Consider the following 18,474-nt stretch of genomic DNA (forward strand, 5'->3'; position numbering starts at 1 on the left):
GTTCTGGATAAAGTAAGAGGAAGGACAACTAAATGATCAACCACAAAGCACAAGATGGCATAGGATATGTATAGATCCTTGACTAATACCTTCCCAACAGAAGAGCTGACAAAAACTGTGAGAGTACAAAACGTGGGTTTTCAAAATGTTGAAATGATCAAAATATATGTTGACGCCTTGATACCCATTTGATTAGTCAATAGGGTCTTGCAAAATACGTGTCATAACTTCTAAATAAATTAAGTGACATTTACAAAGATTTTTAATCTAACGTTTGCAGTTACTAATATAGAGAGGCAATGCCTATTCTCTGACTTGTTTGCTAAGTTAACCCTTTACTTTGAATCTCTTAGGCATCTGTTTTAACTATGTGTCATTGTCAAGTGGTGATGGTGTTGATGTTGTCAGTACATGTAATGTATGAGGTAAGTACACTATATTGCATATTGTGAATGCCTAGCTGCGTAATGATTTTCCAAACTGGGGCAAATAAAGATATTGACTGATTGAATTGATTGGTGGTGTTAGGAAGGGTACGGTTATTTGGGCAGGGGATGGGGAGTGGACTACTGTACCTGTTGTATGGCGGCCCTCTGCATGGCAGGGGTACAGGGGCTGGAGCTGCTCCCGGAGCTCAGTCTGGTATGGATGTTTAGGGGGAGAGGAAGGGGGTGTAGGGGAAGGGGCAGCCCAGCCAACACTCTGTTCAGGTTGACCTGATAGCTGTCAGAGGTCTTCCCCCTTTCCATCTCCATCTGAGCAACATCGACAAGGACAGTCAGAACCAGACCCCTCAGACTATATTATTGCATACTGGATTATGAATTATAACCAATAACCCAAAACAGACTTCAAATCTCTCTTTGAGCAACTAATAGCTATCTGGCACACTAATGCACAAACGCAAACAAACACAACACTAGACACATAGAGATACAGACAGGGCGGTGAGAGAGAGAGAGGGAGGCAGCGGGTAGTGGGTGGGTGGGGGGGGGCTCGGGGAGAGTGGGACAAGGGGGACTTTACCGCTTTGCACTGGCTATTTGCAGGGCAGTTAGGCGTGGCACTAGCAGCCTTCTGGGGCTCCCTCTGTTTGTGTCTGTGGTCGTGCTGAAGCGAAAGCAGCTGCGTTTGGTCTTTGGGCAGCGTGCGGTGGAACTTTTTACCCTGCTGCTGCTGCTGGGGCTGCTGCTGAGGATGAGGCAGTGGAGGTGGAGGCTCGGTCCTCCTCTACACAACGACAGAGACAAACACAGGACACTGGCATTCAGCAGCCTCATCCCGTGCCTGCAGTACTGCCCCAAGACAGATAGATGACAAGGCCATGTGGCCAAAGCCTGGAAACAGCCGCTTTCAATAGAGCCTCTACTGTAGCTAGAAGATCCAGGCCCAGTAGAAGGCTCTCATTGAAACTGAAACTGGAACGAGGCTAAACTCTCTCCAGACGTCAGAACTGGAGGAGGTATTGTTTCAGGAGGGGCACTCCCAGGCTTTATGATCAGCACACATGAAAAGCACACACACATACACTCACATAGAGCCCTCGCCCTCGCCCCAAACACACACACACCCGCAAGAAGCACATAAATACAGTATCAACTGAATTTCTTATTATAGTAAACCACCAAGGACATTTCTCCCACTGTTAAATGTATGTCATGCTTTTTCACTTCAGATTCAATGAAGTGATTACAAGGTCACACTGACATGAAGACTACATAGAGAGAAAGAGAAGTTGAGCTAAATCAATTACACACCTGTAATCCCATATAAGCTTGGATGTTTTTCATCTATGATTTATGATGAGTTCACCATAATTTCATGCTATTTGCTAAATCAGATTAAATGAGAAACAAAAAGCCCCTTAATGTTACTTGGTATTTACTCTCTCTTTTACCAGCGTTGACAAACGCAAGGAGAGCCTTTTTCTCCAAGCACTGCATGCTATTTAAAGACTAAACACAAGCCATGGATTTATATCACGGGGATCAAGACTAATGTTTACAATGAGGATATTGTGAATCGAGATACATAAATAATCTAATAGGGTTCTGGCTGTTCGGCACAGCAGTGGGCTTCTCAAGCAAACGAGGAGGCAGGATTCCATACTCAAGTGACAAACACATAGGCTGCGTTTGATCTCAATGCATTGAGAATGCATTGTTTTATTCTCCCTACCATAGCAGCGAGAAGTAGGGGAGCTGCAGCACCCCCCGAAAAATTTGAATAAAAAAATAAATATGTATTAAAATCTCACAAAAGTGGTGCACTGGGCCTTTACTAGTCCTGTATTACCGGACCAATATAGTTATCGGTAGCATGGGCAATTTTTTTCTTATTGTAAGTCTAAGCATTCCTTTTCATTGCTTTTCAAACATATTTTTCTTTACATCGCGGTGGGGGGTTGCACTTGCATCCACATATCAAGCAGTTACAATCCGTTGTGCCTAAATAGGATTCCTCCTGTGAATTACTTTAGATGCAACTTTAAAGTCGATGCCTTTTAAAAGCAAATGACGCCTTTTAGTACAAGGCTCCTTGTGGATTAAAAGTCAAACAGAGCCGTTCAGAGTTCTTAAGTGTTTTCTTCTACAGTACATTACAGTACATAGTCTTTCTGTTGCCTTTGAGTACGCAGGATTGACTGTGTTTCCAGTTAGCCTAGCATCTATCATCATTAGAAGTTAGGGAAACAGACCTTAAGAGAATGTGGCCTTTAGCTACCCATGCTAAGTCTGGGATAGCATGAGAGGAATAATTTAACAGGACCTGTGGTACAGGAGCCATAGTATACTCTGAGAAAGCAACAAGGTCTTGACCTTGAAATCAGCCATGGTAGTCTAAACATTGAATTTTTCACCATTCTATTTTCTCTACTCCTTCATTGACAGCAACAAACTTGCTCTTGACACACCGGTGTTCTCACACTCTGTGCCGTTTCATGCAGAACCAGTCATAATATTTCCCATAGACCAAGACACAACATTCATTCCAAAACATTTGAATTCAATAACCACCCATGTCTTTCATAAAGATTGGAGTGATTTCATGGCACGGTTTGTTGCATTTCGTTCTATGCAGGTTGAGTGACAAAAAACAGAAGGCAGTTATTACCTGTTCATTTAAAGGACCTGCAGGTCTTCCTCCGACATCATTCCTCTGTGTGCCACAATCCTCCAGCTACAATTCAACGAGAGAGAGGAGAGAGAGAGAGAGAGAGAGAGAGAGAGAGAGATAATTTAGTTTTTGATCACGTCAAGGTTTCTGACTTAGGAAATCCAATGACTGAATCCTGGTGAAAAACCTAAAATATTCAGTGTCTAGCTAGCTTGCATAAGGCTCTTAACCCTCCTCTTTTAAATATTTAACCATGAAAATGAGTCCACATAACTCTAAATGACCCTGATAGAGTGAATGGCTGAATCAAAAGCGTGCAGAGAGTTCTTCCCCCCTGGGCTAACACAGAATGGGTTAAAAACATGTTCTAGTCAATAGATGGTAAATGGTACACGTTGCATCTCCAGATGCGCTTGAGGATGCTTGAGGATGAGGCGGCGGAAACCCATGTAAGCTACAGCTGAGACAGGCAGACAGGAGGAGAGAGAGCAGCACAGCCAGGCAATCAGCCCTACTGGCCATCTGTAATTAATTGGTAGCCGGGCCACTCTCCAGGATTCTGTCTAAACTCATTAGAGCTGCCTTCTACATCACTCTCACCAAGAGAAACACATGCATGGAGCACGTCAAGATACATACAAAGGCTGCATCCCGAATGGCACCCTGTTCCCTATATATTGTACTACTTCTGATCAGAGGTGGTCAAAAGTAGTACACTATATAGGGAATAGGGTGCCATTTAGGATGTAACCTATGTGTGTAGCTTGACATGCTCCATGCATGTGTTTGTTAAATGGTCCATGCATGTGTTTTATATTGTTCATTGTTCAGGTTTTATTGTCATGCACACAGGGTTGCCAGGTCTCGCTTAAATTTCGATACCAACGATCTCTCAAAACTCGTCCCCTAGGCCTGAAAACTAGCGCCTACATTTTTTCTGCAGCAAGAGCGGAGTTGCCACATTTATCCAATAAACCCTTTTTCTATAACGTTATCGAGCGAATTAAGAAGGAATATCGACGTAATTTGTAATGACATAAACTAAGAAGCAAAATTTGTTTTTCCATCAAAATAATAATTATTGCGAGCTTAAGAATAAGTTGCAAGAGAAAATATATTTTGCCCTTATTAAACTCACCTGATAATTTTCCATCAATGGATATCTATTTAACTTGTTTTGACTGCTATGATTAAGCAATAAGGCCTGAGGAGAAGTGGTATATAGCCAATATACCACAGATAAGGGCTGTTCTTAAGACACAGCCCTTAGCCGTGGTATATTGGCCATATACCACAAACCCCTGAGGTGCCTTATTGCTATTACCAATGTAATTAGCAATTTTTTGTCACACACTGGTTACATGGTCTGATATACCATGGCTTTCAACCAATCAGCATTCAAGGCTCAAATCACCCAGTTTATAATTGTAAATAAATCCTGTTTGCGCATGTGCATAACTATAGATAAATCCGACAGGAGTGATGAAAGATGGACAGAGGATCTCGAAATCTCTGTGCAAGAAACACTTGGACGAACTTCAAAAAGGTTTTCGCCCCAGTCCTCTCAATAACTTCTTTCTGTTTTTTATTTTGAATTAATTTGCAAAAATGTCTAAAAACCTGTTTTCGTTTTGTCATTATGTGGTATTGTGTGAAGAATGATGAGGACAAAATTGTATTTAATCAATTTTCGAATTAGGCTGTGAAGTAAAGAAATTTGGAAAAAGTCATGGGGTCTGAATACTTTCCACCAGACGGTAGCACGGAGAACATTCCTTATCTCGGGCGACTGGAGTCGTTGGCAATTTTTCGGGCCTTTCTCAGACACCACCTGGCATGTACGTCCTGGACGGCTGGGACGTTCATCCCCAGTGATGCACTGGGCCGCCCGCACCACTCTTTGTAGGGCCTTCCGGTCGCGGCGGTGCAATTTCCATACCAGACAATGATACAACCAGTCAGGATGCTGTCGATGGAGCAGCTGTAAAAGTTCCTAAGGATCTGAGGGGCCATGCCTCCTGAGGGAGGAGAGGCTCTGTGTTGCTTTCTACATGACTGTGCTGGTGCGAGAGGACCATGATGTGGACACCGAGGAACTTAAAGCTCTTGACCCTGTCCACTGCGGCCACGTCGATGTGGATGGGAATAGGGGGCCATTTGGAACGCACCCATACTGTATACATCCCGGAGAATGATTTGTGGGCTATTGCTCAGCTAATGGCACATTGAGCAGACTCAAAACCACCGCACACCTTAATGATCCCACTGAACATGACTGTAATAGACCCGCACAGACTGACATGTCATCTACTGTACTGTACTGCAGTCAGGTAGGCAGGTGTGGCTCATCCAGAGCCACTGAACTGTGGGAGATTAATTAACCGAGTGTTTGAATTAAACAGTCTAATTAAAGTCCTCAGAACGACATGACAGCCCTTTACCTCGGCTATAGGATGCCGTAATTGTCACTGACTTCTCGCCATGGCACTCAGCCTAGCTCCAACTTCAAATAATGGGAAATGTTAATACAGCAGAAAAAAGTAAGAGATGTTTAATTATTTTCTTTCAGGATGGTCCCACAGGCAATTTCTTTCTGATCTTCCATAGTGTTTCTAACTTCATCAGTGGAGTTAAATGCTACCTTGGTGGATTTAATCACCAATGGGCTGAAACCTGACACAAAGTGAAAGTGCTGCGTCAACACCCTTCATATCAAATGCATATAAGCAGTTTTTGTAGAGGAACATGTATAAAATGTTAACTTGCACCTGGATTAAAAATGCATTAACCTTGTCACAATGCATTTTTCAGAGCAGGTTACTGACAAAACAAAGTGAGTCCCGTCCCAGTGAAAACTACAGTGTTATGTGTTATGATGCACAACCAGGTTAACACAGACTTCAGACACACATTATGTATGGACCAAAAATGTCAACCGAGACTAGAATCTAGATCATATTGGCCCATGACAATGCTGTTTGAACTCCAGGAACTTACAGCTTGTAGCAGCTTGTAAAGTACAGTTTTATTACACAATAAACTAAATATTTATAATCCTCCTCAGATATCGGGCACAAAAGACCATCAAATCAGCACATACTTGTTTGGTTTCTGCCTATCACATGGAGCAATACAAGCGGGGGGTCAAATTTGCCAGCTACCTGTTTCTTGTCCCTTCTCTTGCTCCTCTCATTGAATAGACCTCTGTCATTAGCTTCAGTCTCCTCCCTCCATAGCATCTCCTGTAGCTCTGGCCATTGGAACCCAGAATCCTGCAGCTGCCTCCTTTGTTGCTGTAACACAACAACACAACGTCATTAAACATGGTATTACCTCATTCAACAGAATATATTTTCTCTGCCAATTCTCAATGCGACATCACAGTCCAACACAGCACATGACATCATTCTCTATCCATCTGTACTGTACATCAACAAAAACACTACAGAACACACCATAGCTCTGTATGCAGACCTAATACGACATACAGTATCACGTCAGTCGTCTTTTGTGCAAAGCAAACCACACAAAAGCATCACTCCCGAAAGCAATCCCTCCGTATTTGGAAACCACAGTATAATACTCTATATTGTTCTATAACACAATTCTTTGGTTTGTTCAACACAAAAGAGTCCTTCTCATTTGAGCCAAACAAACAACAGGAGGGAGAGAGAAAAAGAGAGAGCCCGTCAGTCTCTAGCCAGCCAAGCTCATTTGCTGGCTGGGCAGCAGGTGTTTGGCTCTGCTGCTCTGCTCGAGAGGGCTGCAGAGAGGAGTGGAGTGTTTCAACTAAAGAGTGTCTCTCACATCCTCCAGCCTCCTGCGCTGCTCTTTCTGCTGTTGGATCCTCTTCTGCCTCTCGGCCAGCAGCTGCTGTTTGTACCTCTCCTGGTCCTGGAGCTGCTGCTGGAGGACCTGCTGCTGTCGCTGGGCTTCGGACCGGGTCTTGTTCTCCTGCTGCAGACGCAGGAACTCTCTCCTTAGAGTGGACTCCCCCGGCAGGTTCACTATGGAGCTATGGATACAGGACAGAAATGGTAGCAAGGCACATAGTGAGTGACGGGCAGGAGTGAGGAGGCACATAGTTATATGGCTAGGAGTAGAGTTACACACAGGAAGGAACACTTGCATGCACATGCACACAAGCACACACACACAAATATATTTTTATAGTCACCGCCATATGACGCTCTGTGTCCAGCTAAGGGAACACAAGCAGGAGCATCTGATGACACGTTAATGTCTTCATGGATAAGCCCATGCATTCACACACTGTGCACTCTCAGATGAATATCCTCTATGACAGTTCTCAGGGTCAAGGCCTGCATTAGCTATTACACAACCAGTAAAGCGAGGACTAGTCACAGACAGGGTCAGCTGGCTGTTTGATGGACGTAGACGTGACGTCAGACCTAGAGTCTGACTTTTGTTACAGACAGTGTAAACGCTGTGTCATCATACCTGGGTTCACCTTCCTCGTCGTTCATCTCCTCCTCCTCATCCTCACTGCCGCTGTACTCATACTCCGGGCCCTCTGTGGACAACATGTGACTATTTCAGACATGAGGGATGCATGTAATCCCAATGATACCATCATGTACATGACTGTACATACTGAGAAAACAAGGAAAGGGTTCGAAACTTTACAACACTTTCACACATACTGTACTGTTCCCACAGTTAGCTAGTCAGTTCCTCCTCTCTCATGATCTGAGCAGGGAAGGTTTCAAGCATCAGTAAACCAACCTAATGTCTCCCCTCCAGGTGTCTCCTGCAGTTAACCCACATGGAACTAAAACTCGTCATGAACTGTCTCTCTCACTTCCTTTTCTTCAATAGGATTGCATTCCAAAATGCTTGTCATAATTGACTAAATACTTCTACATATTAAGTAAGGCTCATTCTTCCATCTGAGGCCTCATGAGAGATTGTGAATTACACACACACACAGAGAGAGAGAGAGAGAGAGAGAGAGCGAGAGAGAGAGAGAGAGATGCTGGAATTTGTAATTCCAAGTCAAACTCTAGTAGGTTATGAAAACAGGGTAATGACAGTGTATCTGCTGCGTTAGGAGCTGCCGCTATCAGCGTCTCACATGGTCTCACTACAGGCTTGGCTCTGCTCTAAAGGGTCATCTCTCTGTCCGTCTGACCAGCTAAGCAGAACGCCAACCAACAAACCAACGGCACAGGGTCGAGGAAACTGCTGTTTTGGTATCGGGGCGAAGCCTGGAGGCTCGGAGGGCGCAGGCAGGCAGGGAGACGATGTCATTATGTGGCGTGGGGAGGAAGACGGAGCGAGGGAGGCCGCTGGGGGTGTGGTGCAGTCTAGGAGATGATTAAACACTGCTTCCTCCGAGGCGCATTCCTCTCACATGACACGAGTATGCAGTCTCACTGTGAGAGGGCTGACAAGGAGCAGTCCTGCTGCTGCCTCTAAACCCAAATCCCACCACATTACCAGTGGATAATGGAACCCTTCATTAGAACCTTTCATTAATGACAGTCATACAGTAGCCTCTCCCTAGGCCTAGAGACATTAAACACAAGGGTAAACAGAGAACTGGGAGACAAGATTGAGAATCAAAACACCTTTTTACTGCCACTTTTACTGTCGCTGCCAGTGTGACCAAGAATAACAAGGCCAGAAAGTTGCCCCATGGTCATTGGCAGCGCAAGGTATCATACAGCACTAAATCATGATATTAATTATAGCCTTGACTGCCAGACTCAGTTGTTGAGTGAGACTAGCTGATCTCTGATATCCCATTATGACAACATGGCCTCACCTTTGTCTCTCTTCTTCCTTGTTCTGTCCAGGTGGTCTTTGAGCATGATGCGGACCTGCCGTTCGTTGGGCAGGTCTTTGATGAATGAGTGTCTCAGGAGGGTTTCTGTGGCGGGACGATGGAGGTAGTTTTTTACCAGACAGCTCTCCACAAAGGTCAGGAACTTTTTGGACCTGGAGAGGACAGAGGGTCACAACTTACAGGCTCAGGCTGTGTCCGAGATGGCACCCTAACCCCTATGTAGTGCACTACTTTTGGCCAGATCCTCATGGGCTATAGGGAATAGGGTGCCATTTCAGACACAGCCTCAATTCATTCTCAATGTCTGCCATGCAGCTGCTGGTATGAATTAATATTGAATTATCGAACTCCATGGGTTCAAACACAAGGCTTCATGCATTACGAAAGGTAAAAAAGCAAGGCTGCTGAAGACATGTCAACAGGAAGACAAAAGTTTATCCACCTTCCCATTGGATCTAAAAAGCCTTATTTTAGAGCATTGCATGCAGTCAAACTGTTACTGAGGGGATTGTCATCTCACACTGTGATGCTAGAATTACACCCAAGAACGTGACAATAAACAATATGTGCTCAGCCTGAACTAATGCTACAGTACACAAAAAAACAGTAAGATAAGGGGTGAATAAGGGACATTGTATTGTGGCAGTTCTGTTGGCAGTAATGTTATTGGAGCTAGCTAAGAAAGAGAAAAGGCTGTGTGTAAGGGCAAAGGAAGGCGAAGCAAGGCTGTATGAGTTTTGGCCACTGGGGAAAACATTCCTGCTGTGTTGCTGAGGCTCTGTGGGGCGTGGTGTCGCTAAGCGAGAGAGGCTGAGCTGTCTTTCTTACCATTTCTTTGATTTGAGCTTGGGGGGCGGGTTGCGAGGAATGAGGAACAGGGCTCTCATGGGATGCATGTCACACAGGGCTGGGAACAGAGACAGACACAGACAGAGAAACTATGGCTGCGTCCCAAATGGCACCCTCGAGGACTTGGTCAAAAGTAGTGCACTAATGTAGGCAATAGGGTGCCATTTAGAACGCACGCAGACAGACAGGGGATTGAGGTTATGAGAGGCTCCATTGTGGCCTAATCACATGGCAGGGGATGGAGAAGTGTTCCACAGTGTTGTCAATGTTAGGCTAAAGTCCTGTCCTGTTGCCCTTGGCCTGCTTGTAGTGTGTGTTTACTACACAGTCCTACTACAACACTGTTTGTTTTTCATTCAGTGATTGTGAACTCCATCTCGGTCATGGTGCAACACTAGGCTTAGCAGACACCAAACAGTCATGAGTTTCTTTCATTTGTTTCTCTGTTTTTTTGACTCAAGGATTTTCAATTTCAAAAAGCGAGAGAATTGTCTGACCTCCGTCACATCATTGTGAGCCCAATCACTTTCAATGACACTTGGATTCAGTCCATGACTGGTAATATGGGCTGCAATATCTGACAACTCTGTGAAGTCACTCACAGAGAGAGAATGAAAACATACAGTGAGTTAATCCAACAAAATTCAAAACTAGAACTTTGCAAGCGTAAAAGTACAGCATAATAACATAGGATATGCTTAAAGGGATACTTCAGGATTTTGGCAATGAAGCCCTTTATCTACTTCCCCAGAGTCAGATGAACTCATGGATACCATTTGTATGTTTCTGCATCCAGTATGAAGGAAGTTAGAGGTAGTTTCTCGAGCCAATGCTAACCATAGACTTCCAAAATTGCGCTAACGCTAGTTAGCAATTGTGCAAACGCTAGGTCGCAACTTCCTTCAAACTGCACGCAGACATACAAATTGTATCCACGAGTTCATCTGACTCTAGGGAAGTTGATATTTTGTCTTCATTGCCAAAATCCTGAAGTATCCCTTTAAAAGAAAATAAACCATATAATTACAGTAGAGCATATTAGTCATGGCCTCCAAAAAACCCTCCAACTTTAAGATGTGTAGGAGAAAGCGAAGATTCCTTGACGAGACTGCAATGTGTATGGACAGGAGGGGAGGGAGAAGGTGACACTTACGTGGTGCTCCTTCAGCCATCTCCAGAGCTGTGATTCCCAGCGACCACAGGTCACTCTATAGAGGAGGAGAGTCATCCAGTCAGATCCACTCAACAGACAAGCGTGGGGACTCATCTTGATATGTCAATCAATGTCAGATTTTTGTTTTCGCTGAATCACATTTGGATATTTGGTCACAATTAGGCTGGGAAAATACTAGTTAAGTTAAGGAGAGTGCTCATGGCCATCTTTATTGTAGTTAGCTCATATATTAGCTGATAAGCAGATTTTGTTATGTTATGTTATTATCAACTGAATTTTTCTCTTCAGTCGCGTAGTAGCCTGTCCTACTCCCAAGCCTATGACTTGTCTAATAATCACTGATCAGAAACATTTAGAATGCAATAATGTAGCCTAAATCAAATGTATTATTTTGCTCTTGACTCACGTAGTAGCCTTATGTAATCTATCCACCACCAAGCTGTGAGAGTGTGTCCTTTTTTAGTTGTTTTAACGTAACTTAGCCTACTTCAATATAATCAATCAATCATTCATTCATTCATTCATTCATGTCATTACACAGCATACAAGTCATTCATGCCTTTAAATACAATCAAGCATTTTTTTCAATTAAATAACAAAGGGAGCCTTGAATAATTAAACAATAAATAAAAAAAGTAGATTTTCTGCCAAACATCCATTTGAATAATTGCTCACGTAGTAGCCCTGTTTTAAATGCATGTTTGATGAGGAAAATATTTGTGTCAGTTATGGGTCTACATTCGATAGTTTACAAGGTCCAGCAAGGCACATTAGCAGTGCAGTCATATGGTGTATTTTGTTAGGATGTATCGGCGTTAACAGATGCTATAGGAATATGGGCTTCTCCTGATACTGAGATGTACTGCCTGTCGTATTCTTGTGGATCATCATTCTCCCGAGTGCACTCGAGCTTATTCGTATCCCAATTTGAAACATTTCAATCATCAGAAGAAAAAGTTTAATCATGGTCACAAATGTCTCTGGCCCAGCCAATATTGGAATCCTGGCGGCGCTAGTGTCTGCAGCTGCTGTGGCTGAGAGAAAGCCGTATTAGGCTTAAAGGTGCGCAGACACGCACCACTTTTCTTTTCTCAAAACAGCACGGCAAGACCGAAACCTGCCCGGCCAGAATCAATTCACAAGATTGACCCGCCCGTCAGGTTCGGGCTCAGAATGAAAACTCTAACACACACACACACACACACACACACACACACACACACACACACACACACACACACACACACACACACACACACACACACACACACACACACACACACACACACACACACACACACACACACACACACACACACACACACACACACACACACACACAAACAGCATTTCCAGTAGAGATGGTGGCCTCTTACCCTGTAGTCATAAGTAGAGTCTGGGTTCTCGTCACAAGCAATGACTTCAGGGGCCATCCAGTACGGAGTCCCAATAAAGGTGTTCCTCTTCCCTATCGTCCTGTCCAGCTGAGCACTCACCCCAAAGTCAACTGGCAAAGACAAGACACAGTGTTCAAACAGATTAAACCACACCTACAAGGGGAGAGCAAGCAAATACTGAAGTGACAGTGACACTGTGGCTATGTGGGTTGTGAGTTGAACTTTGACCCTGTCTCCTAGTCCTTACCCAGCTTGACCTCTGCGTTCTCAGTCAGCAGCACGTTCTGGCCTTTGATGTCTCTGTGAATGACGTGGTGTGAGTGGAGGTGAGACAGGCCCTGTGTTGACACACACACAAATACACACACAATATCAGGACACGACACACGCCTGCACACACACATTGTACACATCACATGATCTCTCTCTCTCTTGGGGCTTGGGAGCTGTCCAACAGAACAGGCAAAGAAATCGTACACTGCTTCAAAGGAGTTAAAAATAAACACAGGAAGTTTATTTTATTTAAGATAATGACTTCACCGTGCTACGCAGCTATCTGCCCCTGTGAGCCATCGTCTAACCCTCCATTACTGTCCTACCATAAGTTTATAAGCAAAAGCTCCAAGCCCAGTGCAATAATGCACCCACTACAATATGGCCGATATAGGATGAGAAGAGCTCTCTGAAATGATTCTCAGGACCTTTACATCTCCCCAGGGGTTTGTGGAGAGTCCTATTTAAATGGCTTATCTCCAGCAGCAGTACTCACTCTGAGGACCTCCCTGCAGATGTAGGCGATCCAGTCTTCTTTCAGGCAGTTCCCTTTAGTCTTCTTCACTAGGTCAGTGACTGAGCCCGCCCCACAGTACTCCATCACCAGCTACACAGCAAGGTCACACACAGACACAGAGGAAATGGCTCAGACAGATGCCAGGCCACCAGCAGAACCCTGTTACTACAACTGCTAGGCCTAAAACACTCACACATCCAGTACAGCACACAAGGAAAGGCACAGATACAACTTGGACTTTAGATGAGTTAAAGGGCTCTGAGGTTTCCCTGGTCAGGTCACGGTGTCAGGAACAACTCCTGGCCCTTGTTATGCATTCTGGAACCATGTTCTTTGGTGCATACCACAGGAGGTTGGTGGCACCTTAATTGGGGAGGACGGGCTCATGGTAATGGAACGGAATAAGTGGAATGGTATCCCATTTTTTCCTGACACCATTCCATCAGCTCCGTTCCAGACATTACTATGAGCCCTCCTCCCCTCAGCAGCCTCCACTGGTGCATACTAACCCAAAGAAGCTGTATGAGCTGTACATACATATAGATAGAGATACAGGCCCTCTTAAAGATGATGGCGTTATTGAGATGAGATGATTGAAGTGAGGAGAAATCAACAGAGATGGAAAGCAGCCACTCACCCAGAGCTGGTCATCCTGACCTGCAGGACTCTTCTTCACAAAGGCACCATAGTATGTAGCTATATTCCTATGATGGGAATATGTCTTCAACATATTAATCTCTAACTTTATTTCCTCTTCTTCCTCCTGCAAACAAAAAAAGAAAAGGATATTATATTTTTTTTATATATCAAACTTGACAACGGAAACCAGCAGGCTGTAATGCAGTCAACCCAAAACCCAGAGAGTGAAAACCCTGCTTCTCTTGCTGCCCAAGCATATAACAGTTACAGTTTACTTTTAAGCCAACATTCAAGTTAAACTGAAATGGTGGATTTGTGCTGGGCCCGGCATACTGGTGACCCACAAGCCTACCAACACACATTGCAATCAACAGCAGTGATAATTTCATCACTGGCTCAGTCTCTACCAATTATGGCATGTGGGCTTGGAGTCCATTTTAGCATTCATATTTACATTGCATGGGGCACTAAGGATATGTTGATTTGTTTCTTCCCATACACTCTACTGATAGACCCTCACTAAGGCTAAGGGAGGGCTCATGTAGCATAGTACGTCTTTGGCGTGGAGATAGAAACAGACAGCTTCTCTTTAAGAAGCAGTAGTGTTTGTCAGAGGGGCCTGAAGGGGATTTGTTTGTGTGTGAAGCCTTGGAAAAGCATGACACTCTCATGCATTGCGTTTCTATTCCCTGGGTTTTTCATACTGTAGTAGGCCTATAGTCAATGGACTGTAACATGACACTGTCTTTCCTGACAGGAAAACCACAACATCCCTTAGCTACTGCCCAGAATATATCTTAGAACTTCAGCCTAATGTGCTTTGATTTGGTCAAATATGTACATTTACTGTAGACTAGTTAATTCCAAAAAATCCTGTAAAGGATTTGTTTACAGTGTATCTTGTGCATATGACCAATTAGACTTTGATTTGATTTACAGGGGCTGATAGGTTGTGTGGTTTAATAACGATACTGAGCTCCCCCCAAAAATAACAGGATAATAAAAGTGTCGTTTTCTGCCAATTCACATATTTAACAACAAATACACACCCAAAATAGCCTACTATATAATAATATGAGTGGGAAATGACCTTTTCCCGAAACGGGAGCAGCATAACAGGTTTAAATGGGGACACCAGGCAGTTTTTCTCTCTATTCTCGCCTTACCAACAGCCTCCCTGCTCCTGTCTCCTGACCCCGAGAGAAACAGCAGCTCCATTCAAGATAGGCATTTGACCCTTCATACAGCTGAGTGACCTCTCTTAAAGAATGGTACCTTTCTGTCCTGGAAAGTGATACAACCACATGCCTTCATTGAACCATCCTTTCCCTTTAAATCAAACCAGGAAGAGGAGAGGACATTCCTAATCGGAAAGGACCCGGCACAGCTGCTCTCTGTACAGGACAATGTCTCAATCCCCAAGAGGGGTCGAGGCGAGTGACCGGGCCGCGGCTGGGCCCTAGGTCTGGGGCCAGGCAGCCTGTGGAGTAGGGACTAATGAAGGGGGAGCGAGGGAAGGGGAGCGAAGGTGAGGGTAGGGTATGGGGGGGGTTTAGTTATGTGACTGTCGGGAGGGATGTGTTGAAGCGGAGAGTAGGAAGCCAGGGCCCTGGGCCTTCAGTGAGGGGCCATTCAGTTCTACAGGAAATGTCCTGCTATTATCGCCCTGGGCAGATAGACAATACAAGATGGACAGGAAAAGGGCAAAGGCATTTGTGTGCTGAGAAGAGAGAGATTATTGTCCGAGAGCCTGTGGCGTTATCTCCTCTGCTTTTACTCTCTGGGGTTCAATACAATGAGCTGGGCCTTTTAAACTCATCTCGGCACCTCAGACATTCTTTACGTATTAGGCCAATACAACACCTTTAATATCAGCCAGCAATTCAAGGCTGATCTAATAAAAAGCAAGTCTAGATCAAAACACAGATATTGGAGAACTTAATATCAGTTTTAATGCTATGTTTTTATGACGATACATTTGAAACTGTGCTGTATTGATTAACTGTGTCTTATATTCTCTGTTGAGTAAAATAATAAGTTGTTCTTCATGCGGTGTGTTGAACTTCAGTCACTCTATACAACATTTCAGATTGCACTGCAGAGACTGATACTGTTGATCCTTCCTCAGCTCCCAAAAGTCAGATCTTAGTTTAAAATATACCTCGAAGCCACAAAAAAAAAAAAACGGATTTAATTAAATCTTTGGCCATGTACACTTTGCGCTATTGTAATAACGCTCCTCTTTGTTCTTGTAGCGGGCCAGGAGGGCCAAATCAATCAGTTTCTATACAGTCTCATCACCAGGTAGCTTTATTGCCCTGAGGGGAATGAGATGATTAAACTTTCCCTGAACAAACATGGCTCCCAGTGTTCTCACCTGCTGATTGACAGCTCAGGATATAATAACCTTTGGTGCGCCGTGTTAACTGGGCCTCATTTGCATTTCTTAAATAAAACACTGTCTTTGAAGGTAAACTGATCTGAGTGCGAAACCCCTCCTTGCCCCTTTGACTCGGCAGAGTGGCAGTCCCACGGCCGTGTCCCTCCCTGCCTATGTCTTGGTGGCTTTTCAGTGCAAGGAGCAAGGGATGGAGACAGGAACCAGGAAGTGGCCTTCTTACCTCTGTCACGTCCATGACCTTGATAGCAGCCAGCTGTCCCGTCTTCACATGTCGCCCCTGTTGAGACCCAAGGACAGTCAGTGGAACAGTTAGGGACAGAATGGCCATCGGACGCCAATAATATCTAAGACAATCAAGGACACTCAAAGTCTATGATGGTGATGATGATGAGTGTACTGTTAAGAGTTATTAAGCAAATTTGGTACTGTGACCCTAGAAGCTTAGGTCACAAAGTCACTCAAGACACATTGGGAAAAGTAAGACAATGAATTTAGTGTATAATAATTACAGTTGGGCTACTTGCACAAACATTATGCAGTAGTTAAGGTTATTGTTGAGACAACCACAGCATTTTATGAAACATATATTTTTTTAAACATACGCATCATTCAATACAGGGCATACTGGCAACCGCAACGGAAAGTCTAGCGCCTAAGACCATGTCTACCAGTCAGGTGAGGTAAATTGAGGAAGGGGAAAATGTAGCTATTTCTGTAACTGAGTCTGGTGGCAGAAAAAGAGGAAGCGAGAGGTAGGAGAGCAGTGAATTTTTTAAAACTTTGTGTATGTGTCAGAACCTAAGGAGCAGAAAACTAGGTACAGCAACTCCTAAAGCAATTATTTGTGAAAAGTGTGTAGAGAAAATGGAACACGGGCCTGAGCTGGAGCAGTACATGTTTCACTAGACTGACCTCCATTGTTTGTTTATTTGAAAAATGGCTCATATCATCCAACACAATTGACTGTTGTCTACGGAATATCATGTACATATGGAGAGATTGAGTCACTTGAAAATACCACAAAATTATGTTATCCACCTCAGAAATCCCAGTTTTACTCCACCAATCTTGAAAACAACTCTTGTAACCTATGCTAAGATCGGAAATGTCTTATTTCACATACAAAAGCGTACTATATTTAATATGTCTGAGTTGGCAAGCAAAAAGTCACACTTAGTATGGTGTAAGAGTTTCAGTAAAATGATTCTAAAGAGAAAATGAAGCAATACTCCTTGTGAATCTGATTCAAAGAAACAGTTACACTGTCCATCCTGAGAACTGTTGCAATGAATGTCAATTTGTGGGAGAAAAACTATCCCCACGTGAAATGTTTTTCTTAACATATGAGTCAATATCCTATTCTAAAATCAGGAGTGTAGCGAGGAGCATTCAGGTGGGACAATCACATAATCAATACAATGCATTTAGCTGCTTCTCATAAACCAATAAGAGGCTTCTGTAACATTCCCATTGACTGCAGCCATCTCGTCTATGTTCAGTCACAGCACAATGGGCTGAGGCAGATTGATGTTCGTCCATTGCACTTTACCGTTATTTTGCAAATTAATTTGCCATTTTGACAGATGCCATACATTTGAGTTACTTATGCAGTGGAGTGAATGTAATGACTATGGCGGTTATTCTTCAAATTAAAAATAAACAGAACACAGACTACAGGCATAGCAAGCCGTTATCATCCAGTATTGTTAATAGCACTGTGCAGTTTTGCTCTAGACGCTAGAATCACCTATCCCCGAGGAGAGAGGAATGGTCCTGAACTTTCATATGTGGCTATGCTCACTGACAGAATGTGACATGACTACTGTAATACAGTGCACTTGTGCACATCTGTAATGAAGTGCACGGAGATGGAGAATAATTGATGGAGATAATTGAGAAAGATCTTAATAGCTAGTTTCCCATGTTAAAGCTTGGCAATGCTGTATATACACTACGAATTACTTATAAAAAACTCAGCAAAGGTTAAAATCACATTCATGGATATGTAATTTTGTGACAACAGAGCTATTTATTTTACCAACGGTAAGAGGACAACTGTGACCAACATTCCTTTTTTTTAATAAGAAAACAGAATGCAAGCAGCATATGTGTCTTTTTTTGCCTCAGTGCATTTACACAAATGATTTTTCCTTACTTTGTCATTCTGAATTACCCACTGCAAGCATTTTGTTTGCACATATGTAGCAGATCAAAGACTACCATTCCATTCAATTGTATCCAGGAAGAGCAATTCACACAGCTATACCAGGTGTGAACTACTCACTTCACCCCATAACA

General features: G+C 43.6%; 1 protein-coding gene across 5 annotated transcripts in view; it reads right to left on the bottom strand.

Annotated features, from left to right (window-relative positions):
- The window catches only part of LOC100196367 (mitogen-activated protein kinase kinase kinase kinase 4), a 58,661-nt gene that overhangs the window by 29,364 nt on the left and 10,823 nt on the right, over nt 1-18,474 (bottom strand). For 2 of the 5 annotated variants that reach the window (XM_014200122.3, XM_014200123.3), the window contains exons 3-16: nt 16,397-16,453; nt 13,774-13,899; nt 13,116-13,226; nt 12,594-12,684; nt 12,326-12,456; nt 10,929-10,983; nt 9,755-9,833; nt 8,906-9,078; nt 7,579-7,651; nt 6,925-7,132; nt 6,279-6,410; nt 3,115-3,180; nt 1,027-1,230; nt 576-755 (exon numbers count right to left, since the gene is read on the bottom strand). In XM_014200122.3, coding sequence (XP_014055597.2) covers nt 576-755; nt 1,027-1,230; nt 3,115-3,180; nt 6,279-6,410; nt 6,925-7,132; nt 7,579-7,651; nt 8,906-9,078; nt 9,755-9,833; nt 10,929-10,983; nt 12,326-12,456; nt 12,594-12,684; nt 13,116-13,226; nt 13,774-13,899; nt 16,397-16,453 — 1,686 coding nt within the window. Of the gene's footprint in view, nt 1-575; nt 756-1,026; nt 1,231-3,114; nt 3,181-6,278; nt 6,411-6,924; nt 7,133-7,578; nt 7,652-8,905; nt 9,079-9,754; nt 9,834-10,928; nt 10,984-12,325; nt 12,457-12,593; nt 12,685-13,115; nt 13,227-13,773; nt 13,900-16,396; nt 16,454-18,474 lie in introns of those variants that run through there. The other 3 variants (XM_082975223.1, XM_082975224.1, XM_082975225.1) reach the window with 3 other exon arrangements.

The sequence above is a fragment of the Salmo salar genome, chromosome 05, assembly GCF_965601325.2.
Source record: "Salmo salar chromosome 05, fSalSal1, whole genome shotgun sequence".
Lineage (NCBI taxonomy): Eukaryota > Metazoa > Chordata > Actinopteri > Salmoniformes > Salmonidae > Salmo > Salmo salar.